The 17,164-nt window shown below is 37.4% G+C and overlaps 1 protein-coding gene across 2 annotated transcripts in view; it reads right to left on the reverse strand.

Annotated features, from left to right (window-relative positions):
• Positions 1-17,164, reverse strand: part of BNC2 (basonuclin 2) — a 293,974-nt gene that overhangs the window by 94,778 nt on the left and 182,032 nt on the right. For both annotated transcript variants that reach the window (XM_015816710.2, XM_015816709.1), the window contains one exon: positions 16,603-16,838. In XM_015816710.2, the coding sequence (XP_015672196.2) occupies positions 16,603-16,838 (236 nt within the window). The remainder of the gene's footprint in view (positions 1-16,602; positions 16,839-17,164) is intronic.

Raw genomic sequence — 17,164 nt, forward strand, 5'->3', positions numbered from 1 at the left:
CCACATTCCTTAGGATTCAGTTTGTTTGTCTGTCCAGAACTCTGGATACTTATTTTCTCCCAATTGAATCATAAAATCCCCAATGTGATGTCCGGCCCAAACAGGCTGGGACTATTTCATTTATCTAATTTGCTTTTATGAGATAAACGTATATAATAACAGTTTTGTTTTGCTCTCATTTTCAGCAGAAGAAAATCCCATGATGTGAAACAGGGATCCCACCTGCATTAAAGAATCAAGCTTGCCAAATTTTGCGCTATGCTCATTTATTAAATTTCAGACAGGGAAATGCTAGCAACTTTGTGTTGTTTTAGGATAATTTTTGTTCAAATTTAAAGTAATAGTACTCCCGATTTTCAAATAGCAATGCCACACTTCTACACCCCAGTGAAATCAGATTTTTTTTAGTTGTTTCCCTCTTTCCTTCTCTATCACTGGTAAAACAAAAAACAAAACTCCAGCTTTTCTAAAATTCTAAAGCTCCAGAAATATAGAGTAAAATCAGAGCTCTGTGATGCACAGAACTAAAATAAAACGAAATTCAATTTATTGTTTTACTGCTGGGAATCAAAACATGTGTCCAAGTTACTCTATTTTATCTATAGATTTGGGATCCATCTGAATTGGAAACAAATCCTTGTACCTTGTTTCTATCACACTGCAAAGGTAATCATCATTGACTCTGCATTGTTCCTATCCAGTTTTGCCATTCTGCGATCTATACCGTTATTTTTTGTTTTTTTCTTGTTTTAAATAAATGGCAAATTGCTTACAGTCGCTACGAGTCAGGAGGCATATAAAATTATTATTATTGTACAGTTTTGATATCCAAATAGCCATTATATTGGAGACAATTGTCAAGTAATCAAAATAAACATTCTCCAAATATTGATTTATTGCCAGGATTTGTAATGTCATTTTAACAGTTCTACCATTCAGCTATACGTTTTGTATAATTCACAGGTGGGTTTTTATTAGTTGTTTTGTAGCCAATCCAAGACAGACTTCAACAATTTCCTGAGTGCTGGTCAGACTTTTCCCCCATGGTTAATGGAAGGAGAAGCTTTGCTGTTAAGGATTCAAGGATATTTTATGATAAGCTAGTTCTATTTCAAAAACAAGAAAGTAAAGAAATCAGCAATTGTCAAGCCTTAAATGTGACTCATATTTATAGTGAAAGCACAGCTCAAATTTTCTATTCTCTTTCTCTCACCCATGCAACAGAATAGGCTGAAAATGTCTTGGTTTTGGGTGGAAGGAACAACTGATACCGCTGTAATGTTGTGTAACATATTAATCTCATCTTAGAACATCTGCTACTTCCTTGTCTCATGTAGTCTTTATACAACCTTTTTTTCTATTTACTTCCTTGTTCATGGTGGTGCTAGAACCAGTAAAACCGATGTTATGGGAGCTGCACTGGTTGCCAGTCTGCTTCCCAGTCCAAATCAAGGTGTTGGTTATGATCTTTAAATCCCTTTATGGGATTTAAAAGTTTTCCCCAGCTACCAAGTTGGTAAGGAGCAATGGAGTAAAAGGAAAAAGAAAAAAGCAAGACGACGAAGCATGCAAATTCTAGCATCGGGGATGGTGGTAATGGAAAACCAGTATTTTCACTGTATAGCAGTGTACATTGTACACTACGGTATCTTCACTGTAGTTCAAAGCTATAAATGAAAAGCATCTGGGCTGATCTGGATATCTACAGGGAAAAGTCCAATAAATCTGCTATCCAGATATAGAAGTTACAGAGGAGAAGAATCTGGCCGAAAACCATATGCGGTATACAACAACAATGAGGGTGTGGGAGTTGTTTCTTGTGTGGAAAGCTATAGGAAAATCCCTCTCTCTTTGAAGAAGAGTTGCACTGTTTGGGACAAGGAGGACTGAAAGGTGGGAAAGTTTTATACTACAGGAGATGCACAAGGCTGAAAAGGGGCATGCAAATAGAAGGATGGTCTGGGCTGTTGTAAAACTGCAGGCAAAAATCCAGGCTGAGTGTCTTGCTGCTACCTTTCCCCTAGAAAAGATAATGGTCCAGCATGGCATCCATCCTCTCAGTTGGACCACTGAGAGACAGAAAATAAACCCTATGCCATCCACTACCTCAAAAAGAAGGTAATGAATATGCTTGAATTAGGAACGTCCTTTCTTGGGTCACTGCAGAGCAAATAGCTGGTGATCAACAGTGATCAATTTTTTTTTTTAATTTGTATGTATGAAATATTTTTTTTAAAAAAATGTTTCTAGATACATACTTGGTTAGAAAAGAAGTTAGAAGAACATGTTGATTTTAAACCTGAACTTTTTTTATTAGGTATAATGTCAGAAAAGACCAATAAACAAAGCTTATATTTGACTTTGCACGTTATAACGGCGGCAAGAATTACATTTGCGCAATATTGGAAGAATAAAGGAGTACCATCAGATGAAGAAATAATTAAAAAAAATACTAGAATGCGCAGAGATGGACAGATTGACTATGAGACTGAAAGAAAAGGAAGAAACGGACTATTATCAAACCTGGAATTTATTTTACTATTGGCTAGAGCAGGGGTAGGCAACCTTGGCTCTTTTATGACTCGTGGACTTCAACTCCCAGAATTCTTGAGCCAGCCATGTTGAGGGAAAAGGGAGAGTTTCCAAGCTGAGCCATGCTGGCTCAGGAATTCTGGGAGTTTTGAAGTCCATGAGTCATAAAAGAGCCAAGGTTGCCTACCCCTGGGCTAGAGGAAAGAACAAAAGATTAGGAATCAAATATGTATTAGCATATGTAAATTCAGACAGCACGTTGGTTGAAAAAATATTATTGTTTGTATGGAAAAAATGAATAAAAAGATTATTTAAAAAAGGGAACGTCCTTTCTTGGGTCACTGCAGACCAAATAGCTGGTGATCAACAGTGATCACAAATACATTTTAATTTGTATGAGATAATTTTTTTAAAAAAAATGTTGCTTCACTGTTACTTTGAATATTCCGCAATAGCAAAGACAAATCCCAGGAAGAAAAAAAAAAACATATTGTCTCAAGATCGGCTATGGAAATGGTTAGAAGATAAGTAAAAAAAAAAAAAAACTGGAGAAAGAAGAAAAAACAGGGAAAGAAATTCACTTAACCCAATTCACATGTCTATCTGACTGATTGTTTAACTGTAATTTACTTCTGTAACATGTAAACTTCATCACAGAACTATCAGAATGTTTCCATTCACTAAGAACAAACAAACAAAAAAAAAAGAAGCCACAAAATAATTACAAAACACATGGCACACACCACAATTGTGTTTATTTTATGACAGTTAACTTTATTTACAGTGTAATCTGGTAAGAATTAATTCTCAAAGGGCTATATACAATTTATGCCCAGGTTTTTTGCCCTCCTCCTAAAACCACACAATAGAACTATGTTGTCAACCTGCGTAAATAAACTATCTTAAGTAGAAATCTCTGGTTTTTCTACAGAGAAAATGCAATACTTTAAAAAAACAAAAAACCAGATTATTATGAATTCTTGAGTGACAAAAGCTACACATTGTAACAGAAGTAAAAGCCAGACTGGTTTTCAAACCATGGCCAAGATTTAGTAAAAACATAAAATATTAAAAATGCTGTCTCTGCCTCTACTTTACTCTACTTTGCTCAAGAATCTCTGGAGCTTGAGAGCTTAGTGCAAATCTTTTCTTTTTCTTTCTCGCAAAAGTTGTTATTATAGTAAAATCTTTTCAGCGACATTTGGAAGAAAGCGAAAAAATCCATTTGAGGAACTGTCTCAACTGCATTAAGTTTTATTAAGTTGGCTCAATATTCGGGACCGATGCATTAAGCATTAAGTAGGATCAAATTGAAGTAACAGGGCTGGGTCCCAAAGGGACTTTTCAAGGACCAGGGAGGAAGATTTCCTCTGAAATCTGCTCCAGAGAAATATCTCACTTCCCTTAATCCCTATTCTCCTCTCCACCCATGAAATATACATACAAGGCTGGGAGGTGTGCACAATGTATGCAGGTTTTTAGTTTGTTTTTTTCCTGCTGATGCTAAATCTTGAATTGCATTTACAAGAAACAGAAATGAAACTGTAAATGCCCCTTTGGTTCTTGCATGGCAGAACCCATTCCTTAGACCACTTTCTTAATTACTTTCATTATTTGGTTTTCAGAGGTGGACAAGTTGCACAGATAGTCATTGTTTACCAATTGTCTCATTCAGTGACTGTTTGAAGTTATGATGGTGCTGTTTCTCAGTCACGTGATCACCGTTACAGGTAGTATAGTGCTTGCTGCCCTGTGACTGACCAGTTGTTTTTTCTTTTCTTTCCCACTTTCTTTTCTTTCCCTCTCCCAAGATGGGAGAGGAAGGGATTACAAGAGAGTAATTAGGCACACAAAGGGAAATGCACAAGGATGTTTGTGTAGCACACTCCAGACTGCTTATGCATTGCTTTTGATGTGTATTCCACATTTTTTGCTTTCTTGCTCTTGTGTATGAATGTAAATGCAAACATTAATTCCTTTCTTATTAATTATACAGCAACAGGGAGAGCATTTCAAAATGTGAAATTGTTTCAAGTTTCATTCTAGCTATCTCAGAATTGGGGAAAACATTCCAAAGCGGGGTGGGGGGGGATGGAGAAAAGGAAAACAAAGTCACAATCACCTAATTTCCCATTTAGCAACCTCTTCAATTAGCAAGAGTTGTTAGTCCCAATTGTGGTAGCTAAATGAGAACTATCTGTACTTTTTGTTAATGAATTTCCCTAATAGATTGATACTGTATTTTGTATTCATAGGCATTGTATCCCAACATAAAATCATGGTTAAGAGATTTTCAGTCTATGGGAATTGAGGAATTAGTTTTTCTTCTTTTTTCACAAGCACTTCTTTCCCCAAATAGTCTGCAAAACATGTTTGATCATTTTTCTCCCTGGGTCCAAGTGAATCTTGCTGGCTCAGCCTGATCACAATATCTGATATGGCTTCTGTACTTTTGGATGTGTGTTAATTTACAGCTAAAGAGAGATTTTCTGAGTGGCAGGATAAATAAGAAAAATTCTATTTGGTAAGTGAACATTCTTTCTGGGTTATAAAGAGATAAAGGGTTTTTAAAAATATTTTTTAAGATTTCTTTTTAATCATGCCTTTATTATTTTTCTAAATAACTCCAGGGGGTGATCACCCTTCTCCTCATATTTCCCCTACAACAGCAACTCTAAAAGGTGGGTTGGGCTGAGAGAGTGGCTCTACATCACCCAGCCAGCTTTCATGACTAAGGCAGGACTAGAACTCAGTTTCCTGGTATCTGGTCTGGTACCTTAACCACTAGATCAAACTGGGTCTCTTTATTAGTCATTCACAGACCAGAAACCACAAAACCGAGTTCTTGGTGTTTCTAATACTTTTGCTTTGTATTATACAATTGTAATTGTACATGGATATTTTACGTAACCCACCAAGAGTCAATTGCAAAGGAGAATGGGGGAAGCAGAGACAATTATATATATGTGTGTGTATGTGTGTGTGTGTGTGTGTGTGTTTTCCTAACTTTATGCAAATCTGCTTTTTGCAAATTTACTATTTAGTGATTGATCATTTTTCTTTAAGAATTCGTTTTATGCTAAAAAAAAAAAAATCACTAGCATGTAATTTGTGTCAGAGTAGTCAATACACTGAAGTCCTGGAAACACGCCAAACTTATTCCTGCCAAAATTATTTGAACATTTTCCAGACAAAACTCCTTTCTGTCCTCACTCACATATTTAGCATTGTGTTGTACAGTTCTACTTTTGCTAGGGGACAAAGAAGAAGCCTCTGTGAAGAGTATAGGAATCCTACACTCAGGCGTTCCCTGGGTAATGAGATAGAGCAGGCTAATTCTTCCACAATGGCAGCCAGACAATCCTTATGATATCCTGGCTTAAAACACATCACTATGTGAAGATCTCAAGAAAACAGTCCTTCTAAGGGCTTAGCATATAGAGGTGTCGGACCAACCATCGAAATAATGCCAATCAACATAGACAAAAAAGTGCCATAAGCTAAATAACTAAATCTACTTTTGCTTCTTGACTCTTACTTTGTACTTGGAACCAATTGTGGCCATCAATATCTTGTTTAATCTTCTGGCCCAAAATGACAAGAACAAGGACCATGAAACAAAGGTGGACATTTTATATCATGCCAACGCTGGGAAAGGATCCTCAGATTTAGGGTGAGCTTTACCAAGTCTACTATGCACTATGTAACAAAGAATACTAATAAAAATTCATAATGCTATGAATGTCATAGTGCTGTAAAATTCATAGTGATCTGAAGCATTCTACCTCTTTATCTGCCATGATAACTACACATATTAGAAATCCAGGTCCAAAAAAGATGGAGAAAATGTTTTCACCGTACATGGAACGTAAGACAAGGAAGAAAATGTGTTTGAATAACATAGTACTCCAAAATAAGTACTAAAAATGTATGAGCATGTTTGCCAATGCATTGGGGGTACAAAAATTGAGATCACAATCCCCTGTTCAAGAATCTCACTTTGTGCATTCTCCCTCTCACACAAATATAGTCCATCTTTTCTACAACATGTAGAGGTTCTATATATTATTTTTTTAATAAAAATTAGGAAAGAGGAAAGAATCCTGTAATTTTAGGATTTTGGCAAATTTTTTACTGTATACCAAAAATGTAATTGTTCAGGCCCACTGACCCATCAGAGGTATATAGGGCAAACACTGTTGATTTAAAACCTTACAATGCAAAATAATTTTAATTACTCTATAAGCATGAGCACACAAGCTTTCAATATATTCAGAATATAAGTGTCTTGTTTCCTACTACTCTTGGAGATGCACTACTCAGTCTACTTTGAGAGTGACAGTAAGTGTTAATGACAGTTACGCCTTCTAATAAGAGACATTCACACATCACTGTTATTTCTTATTATTACACAAGACAGACACTAGAATCTCACTGAAAGATTACTGCTGGAAGGAAAAATGACCTCCCCACTCCCCCCACCTTAGACATCAAGGAAAAGCACTAAATCAATGGATGCCGGATAGATGGCAAAAGGGATTCTCCGAAGTCCCTTAGCAGGGGAATCTATATAGTCCTAGGCTTCATAATTATCTAAAGCCAGAACCAGTGACAAGCTAAAATAAATTAAACCAGTTTCTAACTTCCAAGAATTTATAAAAGAAAAAAAAATTCAAGAAAAGCTCATGTCTATTCAAATAGTCTGAAAAAAAAAACACCTCACCATATCATGTAAGCATAAATGTTTAGAAATCACACGAGTTACAAAATGATCCTTTCACATGTATTTCTGCACTGGATTTCACATTTAAAACATTCCAACGAAGATGGTTCATGCTGGCTTTAAGGGGATTCAGATTTCCTTAGAACACATCCAAATAAAGAGTTTGCACAATATACTTCAGTCAGAACTGAAGAAGCTTCTTGGATGGGAAACGAAACGTCTTCAAGGAAAAAGAAAATCCAGTTGCCTTTTGAAAAAGCACCTTTCGGTCTATTTTGCTAATATTATAAATTCAATTTCAGTGTGCTAATCATATCAAAACAGCCTTACAGATATATCTTTTTTGTTTGTAAATCTATTCCTATATACCAGGGGTAGGCAACCTTGGCTATATACCAATCTTTACAAAGGGCAGCAAATAAAAAATAAACTTGGTATCCAATTCCCTTTATTTTATAAAAATATAGTATCACAAACCTGTATCGATATTTTTTTTTATTTGGTTTACTTTGTAATTGGGAGCGAGTTATCTATTAGGATACAATGGACCTTTCCATTTTTAACTCTGGGCCCAGATTTTTAGTTTTTCTCTTTTTCCCCCTTCCTTTTTTCCTTGGCCTGTTTTCTCCAGAAAAAAAAACAGTTGCTGGGTTATTCTCATATCATTAGTTCACCCATACAATTAATCAGTTTCATTTTAAAGTTTATTTTGGTCACTGACCAGTATAGAATAAAATACTCAATTAGCTGTTAAAAAAAAAGGAAAGCCAAATTTAAAATATAAGCTAAACAGTTATAACAAACTACTATTATTGCTATTTGTAGTAGCATAAACGTTGTTTCTAAAGGTAAGAAATAGGGTGTTATCTGTCTTATCTGCCTTAACATCAGCAACATAAAACTCAGATTCCAAGGCAGACATTGTCAAAAAATAAAATTATTTATTTATACTAATTCACTGATATTCGAGGCTAGCCTCAAACAATGTTATCATTAAATATTCTTTTCTTATTGAAAATAAAAGTTAAAATTTCAGATTCAGTGTATCAAAATAGTTTTTGACTGATTACATTTTAGGGGATGTGATGTTAATTACAGTAAGTCTCCTTTTTAAAATACTAAACATGAAATTATTTTAAAATAAAATTATAATTTATCTCCAGCTAGGATCCTAATAGCTGAATAATATTGTTAAAAAATGGCACATGTAAGAAAAAAAAGGAAAACACACATGTTTTTGGCTTAAGTATGGATTTCAATAACAGGTTTTGCCCCAATAATTGGACTTTATGCTTTAGCAGTTAAAAAATACCTGAGCAGGCAGTTTTGCCTCATAAATTTAACGCACATCAATGGATTGCAAGAATATTAAGAAAAAAAATTATTAAAGGCCATGCAAGATTGAATTCAGCCCAACCCTACTTAGGCCTTTTATAATTAGCAAAACTGTTTTCAGTATATATCAGGAATATTTCCATTCATGCATGTACATTGCTATATTTTTTCAGTTTTTCAACAGTCTTCAGCCTTAAAAACCAACTCTCTACTTTTATCAAATATTCTACCAAAGATATTCTCAAAAAGATGCAGAAAGGGGGAATCAAAGGATTATTGCAGTGTATTGTAATTAAGATCTTTTTCTTCCAAGAGATTTTGTATGGCGGTATGGGGGGCATAGCAGAGCATTGGGGTCTGCACACACAGTGCATGCTACTGTGTTGCCTTTGTTTTTTGTTGCTTGAATGAAGATCCAAGACAAAGTTGGGCTTTGGGAGTGGATTGGAGGGTGGGGGCAGTGCCAACTTTTTCTTACAACTTTTGATGTGCCAGGAAAAAGTCCACTATTTTATAAGGCCTTGTGTTATAGTATAAATCCCCAAAGAGAGCATAATAGCAATAGCTCTATCTACTGTTGGCATTCACGTGGTATTCATAGCCTAAATACTCTGGACTTCTATATATAAAAGCCTTTTAAACTTCCATTTTGGAAAAATTCACCCAATCTCTCTCTTATTTTACGACTTTTCCAAATCCATGTTAAAGGAAAAGGTAAAGGTTTCCCCTGTCCAGCCATGTCCGACTCTTTCTTAGGAGATGGAGCCAGCATTGTCTGAAGAGGTTTCTGTGATCATGTGGCCAACATGACTATATGGACTGGAAAGGAATGCTGTTACCTTCCCACCAAAGTGGTACCTATTTATCTAGTTGCATTTGCAAGCTTTCGAACTCTAGATGGGCAGGAGCTGAGGCAAGTAACAGGAGCTCACCCCATCGTGCGATGCTTGGTCTCAAATCCAGGTTGTGAGCTTTCCGTCTGACAAGCTCAATGTCTTTAACCGCTGAGTCATCAAGGAATGTATAAAATTATTATAACTTGATTCAGGAGAACAATCCTACCTGAGTGTAAAACCTGTTAGGAATTACATGATAAATTATTATAAAATTTCTTTTCCTAGCAAATCAGATTTCAGAATAGTCTAAGTCAGTGGTGGCGAACCTATGGCATGCGTGCCAGAGGCGGCACTCAGAGCCCTCTCTGTGGGCACGCGTGCCATGCCCAGGAGATGGCAACCGTCCCTCTTCAACCAGCCGCCTACTAACTCATTGAGGTCCCATGTGGCCGGATGCATCCCAGCATGGCTTGTTTCCCTCCCCCCATCCCATCCCATCCCTCCTGGCCTCGCATGCTCTCCTTTTCCCAGGCACAACCCACTGCATCGCCTCCTCAGCTGTCGGCTGGCCGTCCAGCTCAGAGGCAGCTTCTCTGAACTGCTGGCGGCGGGCTGTGGAGCTGCTGACAGACACTGTCGGCCCCCATGCGCTCGCTGGCATCTGTATGTGGGGGCTGATGGTGTCAGGCAGCAGCCGCCCCGGCCCCTGCCTCGCCTTGCCCTGCGACAATGGCACCCCCACCCTGCCTCGCCTTACCTCGCCTCACCCCGCAGGACGAGCCTCCTGCCCACCGCCCTACCTGCCAGAGACCCCTGGATCTGCCCCAACCCTGCCTGGCCCCCACAGGCATCCCTCCCCATGATCAACATCGAGGTGACCATGCCCACCTTGGCCACACACACCCAGTCTGCCATGACCACCACAGCCACGTCCACCCAGTGGGCCACGCCCACCTGGCACCCGGCGATAAATAAGTGGGTTTTGGGTTGCAGTTTGGGCACTCGGTCTCTAAAAGGTTCGCCATCACTGGTCTAAGTTATTCTTAGATCAATTGACCCAGTCACCCAGGATTGTGTATTCTGGTTGGCAACAGTTATCCATTATTTCAGACAGGGATCTTTCCCATTGGAGGTTGTGTTTGCCTTGAATCAATGTTGACATCTGGCAACTGCCTAGACAACTCCCTGCAGTTTTCTTGGGAAGATTTCAGAAGTGTACCTGTTTGCCATTGTCTCCTTTCTAGGGCTTAGAGAAAGGGACTGGACCAAAGTCACACAGCTGGCTTTGTGTCTAAGGCGGGACTAGAACTCACAGTCTCCTAGTTTCTAATCTGTACCTTAACCATTATACTACACTGGCTTTCATTAGAATATGTCTCAGATTAAACAAAGAAGAAACTTCACACTGACCCTCATTCCTTCCTTGGTGAATGGAAGCATTTTTTATAAAGAAGCAATGCATGATTATTTATTAATTATTGAATAAATCTATATGCCACCCCCATCTCACTATCAAAGCAACTCTGGGTGGCTATGTTTCTGTTTTATTAGCTTTTGCTTAAATTTAAGAAAATGTGTAAGGCTGGTTTTACTAAAATTTAAAGCTCTACCAAAGCTCATACAACTGAGGATTTTATGTCTGCTCGAGGGTTTAACTGAATAAAAAAAATAAGCCAATGATAAGTATAATAAATGAAACAGTTTGGTGTATAATTTATAGATGTGCAACCTTCTGCTCATTGCTTTTAAAAAAATAAAATATAGTAAATATTCATAATAGTGGAGCTTCATTTGGGGGTTTTTTTGCATATTATCCTCTACAGGCATACAGCAATATAATTCTTTTTTTCCAAATTGCTTATGCAGAATATTTCAGAACATAAGTAATAACTGCACTTACCTCGGTCACTTACCATATTCCTTCATTTGCCCACAACTCTGCCTGCAAGCCAGCTGCTAACCAAGTTAATATGTGGTAAGCCTTCTACATCTGTTTTAACTTGCCTTGATAATTATTCTCTTTTTAAACTGAATTAATATGCAACACAAGAGTTACTGCATCTAATAATCATTCTGAAGCCTTGAAGGCTACAGTATGATTTAACTTTACCCAGATAAACTGACCTCTAACCTAATGGTGTTTTATAGACCTTTACACTGCTCAGCTATGTGACTCATGGTTGATAACTTTGCCTTGTAGACATTACCACAAAGCTGAGAGAATAGCTTACTTGTGGATTCATTCCATGGTGCAGTTCTAATTTTTAAAGCCTGCTAGAAAAAAAGGGCAAGGAAAACTCGCCTTCTTACCACTGCATTGTCAATACTGATCTCTTGGAAAAGACACAGGATGGAAAAGTAACAGTTCAGCTCACACATTCTTTGAACAACAGCCACAGCTGAGCCCAAAATTTCTGTTGCAAAGCAAGACTGTTGTTAAGTGAGTTTTGCCCCCCATTTTACGAACTTTCTTGCCACAGTTAAGTGAATCCCTGCAGTTGTTAACTGTGTTACTAAACACAGTTGTTAAATGAATCTGGCTTCCCCATTGTCAGAAGGTCACATGACCTTGCTTGTCAGAAGGTCACATGATCACGTGACCCCGGGACCCTGCAACCATCATAAATACATGCCAGTTGCCAAGCATCGGAATATGGATCACATGACCATGGGGACGCTACAATGGTCGTAAGTGTGAAAAATGGTCATAAGTCACTTTTTTTTAGTGCCGTTGTAATTTTGAATAGTCACTACATGAATGGTTGTAAGTCAACGACTACCTGTATTGGGGAACTTTTGGAGGGCCCAAAGGTGTAGTATAATGAATTCAGACACCTAGATAATGTTAAAATGATATGATTGGATTTTAAGATGTCATCGAAGTACCATGTTGCCTGTTTTTGTTGAAACAAATTAACCCAGCTTCCTGTCCGCAAATCCATCCTGCTCATGCCCAGCCATTCTAGCAGGTATCTTAAAAATAAAATATTGGCTTCTTCCTGCAACATTGACTCAGCACAAGCTTCCTTTTCCACGCAGGAGTTACAGAATATAATCTTGGAGTTTTGAACATTTCATATGGAGAAAAAAAATGGCATTTTTTAAAAGCACTATGTAGAAACCAAATCCACTTATCAGGATACTAGTCTTTTCCTTCACCTTTTAAGCAACATTATTCAGACCCTAAGAATTTATAATACACAAGCACACATGGCATTGTTTAAGAGAAAAATGTACATCTGTGAGCAGAAGGGATATACTTGAATCTAAAGTGTATGGGAAAGCACCTATCTATGTTTTCGCACAATGAAAAAAAGAATTATAATTTTACATGTAGACAACTGCCAACTGATTAAAGACTTGAAAGGTTACTAATAAAGTACCCCCTCTAATGTGCTTATTAGTTTCCATTTGATAAGCTCAGCTCATCCAAAACTGAGAGATATAATTGTAGAATTAGGATAAAAACAAAAGGCAAATGTTATTAAGAACAAACCCGTCATCTGATCTTTATGGTGAAACGTATTCTAAATTTACATTCCACTAGCTTCAATTTCACTTCTACTAAAAAAAAATAATCAGATGTAGAATATATAAAACAACAAATACACAACAAAACCCAAGCTATATCAGTCTTAGTAAAACATCACGGTTAAATACACCTCAACATGCTTCTCCAACAGGTCAAAAGTGTGCTTTCTGAAGAAGTGGGACCTATTCCTCTATATTATATTTTGGAGATATGCATTTGGAGATATGTTAGTGAGCTATGTACTTGAATTTTTAATCTCCTTTCGTCCGGTGAACTGGAATCTTGGCATGGTCATACAACTTCACCAACATGAAAAGTCCAGAGCATTGCTCCTTCTCTTAATTTGTCTTTCTAAATATAAACTGATCAGAAATATTTTTCTTTAAAACAAACAACAAAAAAGGCTTGCTAACTTGTAACAAATTCTGGTCTACTTCTTAACAAATCAAACACTTCTATCCACTTCTAATAGTAGACCATGCTGCAGGACTCAAAAAAATCAGCAACAAGAAGACTCTTCAGCAAACTATAACGCTGGGGCAAACAGACTTCAGCAATAATTCTTATAAGTAAATAAAGTTTCCAAACTTGACTCCTGATAGTAATTTTTTTGGCAATCGTGGTGAAGTGGTTTACCATTTCCTCCTTCAGGATGTTTTTCCAATTTGTCTAGTTTTCATGTCAAAATGACAATCCTGAAATTTTCTGGTGATCCCCGATCTAAGAATGTATGCTCATATGTCTTTATTTATTTATTGGACCTATGTGCTATCCCGATTACAGATGGCTCTAAGTGGTCCAATAAGATAGTTAAAAACAAAATATATAGCAAAATACCCTCAGCATTGCTAATAACGCTGTCCCATGCAACACTCAAGAGAGTATCTCTGACCCTGAATGCAGGCTTGAGAAGCTAAGGTTAAATTGCTTTTTTGAAAACTCAAAAGTCCATGTAGAATCTGAACTTCCATTCTAGAGAACAGGAACTATTCTGCAGATGATGGTCCTCAGGAAGAGACCTGGAGAGCGCCTTCTCTTCCAAAACGTAACAGTGGGCAGAAACCATGCATATATTCAAATCCTAAGCCATGTAGGATAGTAACGTTAACAGCCAACACTTTGAATTGTGTCTGGAAACAATTAATATTAATTCGTAAGCAAATCAACTAGCACCCATAACTGTCTAAGACACAGGTGTCTGGGTTGATTGAAGTTTCTGCCTGGTTTTCATGGCAGCCCAATGAAAACTAGTTCGCATGTGACATGACAGGCATGTGGGACAGTGATCAGGCTCCTGCTCCATTGGTTGCAACAAGATGGAGAGTTCAAAGGCTCTCCTGAGCAGAAGCTGTTGGTCCAGGAAGACCCACCGATTATGAACTGACTCTGCCTGGGGAGCATGAACTCTTTTAGAATTAAAAATATATTAAAATCTGCCCACGCTCATATTTTTTTTAGATCAATCAAGATCAGCCCCTCCACTAATTCCTTTTTGGTAGTGTTCCTGTTTTATACATAGCTTTCATGTAAACAGGAATAGGAGTCATTGAGTGACAAACTTCAGAAATCTCCATTCTCGAGGGGCAGTCGTTTGAACAATATATTATTGCTCTTTTTAAAAAAAAAAAAAAGATATTGAATGCATCTAGTCCCTGTCAATTCAAACATAACCCTAAACTGTAGCTAATAAAGTCGTCTTATTTTCAATAAAACACATAGTTTGCATTCAGATGATGCCTCCTTAGGTAATTGTACTTCAGATGTGATTGTGCCAGAAGTTCATTTTCTGAGTTGAGGCTTGCAAACATAGCTTATTTATAAATGTCCATGTCATCCCAAATATCACACAATGGCTTATTCTTGCCAGAATAAGCTAGAAGGAGAACCAATGTTTTATTTTAAGCTTTTTCTGGATTATTCTGGTTGGAAGAAACTCTGCAGTCTATTTGGGTGACAAGGTAACTTAAAAGCAAGCCAAGGGCACTTGTAGCTAAAACATAGTTGACCAAATTGTCCAAATTGAACCATCTTAGAGCTCAGGCTACAGACTAAGCTGCAGATAATCTAAAACAGAAGTCTCCAATCTCTACCATGTACATGCATTACAGCAAAGCATGCAAGCTTAGAGAGATGCTTATTTCTGAAACATTAAACCATGGTTTTACATTACCTCCAGACACAGTGATTATTTAAACACAGGATGTTATTGTTTTGCAATCACTGTGTTCTGTTTAAATATAATATGCAATTATAGATAATAATTTGATTATTCTACCTTCCCTTGAGCATTCAGTTTTGTACGCATGTACCTGAAGATAATTTCAAAAATGCCAATTCACAATTTGGCTAAAGTTGGTCCTTTTCAATTTAGTGTACAGTATTGCAGGATTTTAACAATGTAGGCTTATGCATACCTGTTCAGAAGGCCAGTGAGACTTATTTTCAGGTAACTATATACACAAATGCATCCTAAATCTTTCTTGCATACTTGCATCCTTAAATAAGGGTGAGCAGTTTCCAGCCACCACATTTATGCTTAAGCGTAAGTCACCAGGATATTCAAATGGAATACAATTATGGCATAATCCATATCTCAGACAATAGCCAATAAATGTTGTTCCTTACTTTCCCTGATATAGAAGTAAGCTATTCTGAAAAATCTTAAAGCAAAAGTGAATAATCTTCACAAATGGATTCACCATAAGGACAGTGTTTTGTTAATTCCTCTATTTTAAATAACATTAAGTGGGAGGGCTAGGAATTGTACTAATTTCAGAACGAAACATTGAAATCCTAAAAGTGTTTGCAAGTCTTATAGCTCTTGCTATGCAGTAAAGATGTACAAGAGAAATGTTTTGGCAAATTTTTCAAACTGCAGGTAGTCCTTGACTTACAACAGTTCATTTAGTGACCATTCAAAATGACAATGGCACTGGAAAAAAAGTGAGTTATGACCATTTTTCACACTTACGATTGTTAGAGCATCTCCATGGACAGGTGATCAAAATCCAGACACTTGGCAACTGACTGATATTTGTGACAATTGCAGTGTCCTGGGGTCATGGGATCACCTTTTGTGATCATCTGACAAGAAAAGTCAATGGAAATCTGATTCACTGAATAACCACGAATGAAGGTGTGTCCCAGAATAGTGTTGCAGGATCCAATCTGAGTTGGTCACCCGGGACCAGCGGTTTTGCCTTTCAAGCTTCCAGACTCGTGCTGGAGCCCATCTGCTAGAGAGAAGTTCCCTAAAAATAGGCTCCAGCACAAGTCCGAAGAGAAAACCTCTGGTCCTGGTGACCGACCCAGATTGGATCCTACAACTTAATAACCATGTTACTAACTTAACAACTCCAGTGACTCAGTTAACCACTATGGCAAGAAAGCTCGTAAAATGGTGCAAAAATCACTCAACAATTGTCTCACTTAGCAACAGAAATGTTGGACTCAGTTATGGTCGTAAGTCGAGGACTACCTGTACTCAGGAAAAATCACATTTCGGTAACATTATTTCCCCTCAATTCCAGTAACATCCAACATACCTAATACATTATAAGGGAGACAATGAACAAAAGGAATAGTGACTCGTTTTGGTTTTTGAATCCTGGGGCTATCTACCTGTTTGCAAACAGGGCTCCTACCTGAAGGATGTAACCCCGAACATAGTCGCGAAGAGTCCAACCCAAGCCATGAAGGATGTGCAGCACTTCTTCCTGTTTCAAGACGCTGAACAGTCGATCAAGCAGAATCTTCAGTCTCACGGGCACAGCCTGAGTACCGTATAGCATCAAGCTGCTGATGTCGAACACAACATTGGACTGTACAATCTCCACTTGAGTTGGATGGTACAGATGCTGAGTGCTAAGCTTGTCCAAAGCTGAAAGAAGGAACAAGGGCAGAGAATGGTGAAATGAGAACAGTACATTAAATTCAATCTGTTATTATACTGTTCAAACTACAATTGTAGGTTACATTAAAAGAGCATACTACATTATAATAACTGAAAATAAGATGCACAAATTACACATTTAAGGGCACTGATAGAAATACCTGACTAATACTGATGCTGTTGATCTCTCAGAATAGCTAATAGCTCTTCTATCCATGTTAAGGAAAAAGTTATATAGAGAAACAGATACATACCCAATTATCTACCACACATATACAAGTATGTAACAGAATAACAGAGTTGTGTTATGTGTG

This window comes from Protobothrops mucrosquamatus, unplaced genomic scaffold, assembly GCF_001527695.2.
Source record: "Protobothrops mucrosquamatus isolate PMUCROS unplaced genomic scaffold, P.Mucros_1.0 scaffold483, whole genome shotgun sequence".
In the NCBI taxonomy this organism is placed as follows: domain Eukaryota; kingdom Metazoa; phylum Chordata; class Lepidosauria; order Squamata; family Viperidae; genus Protobothrops; species Protobothrops mucrosquamatus.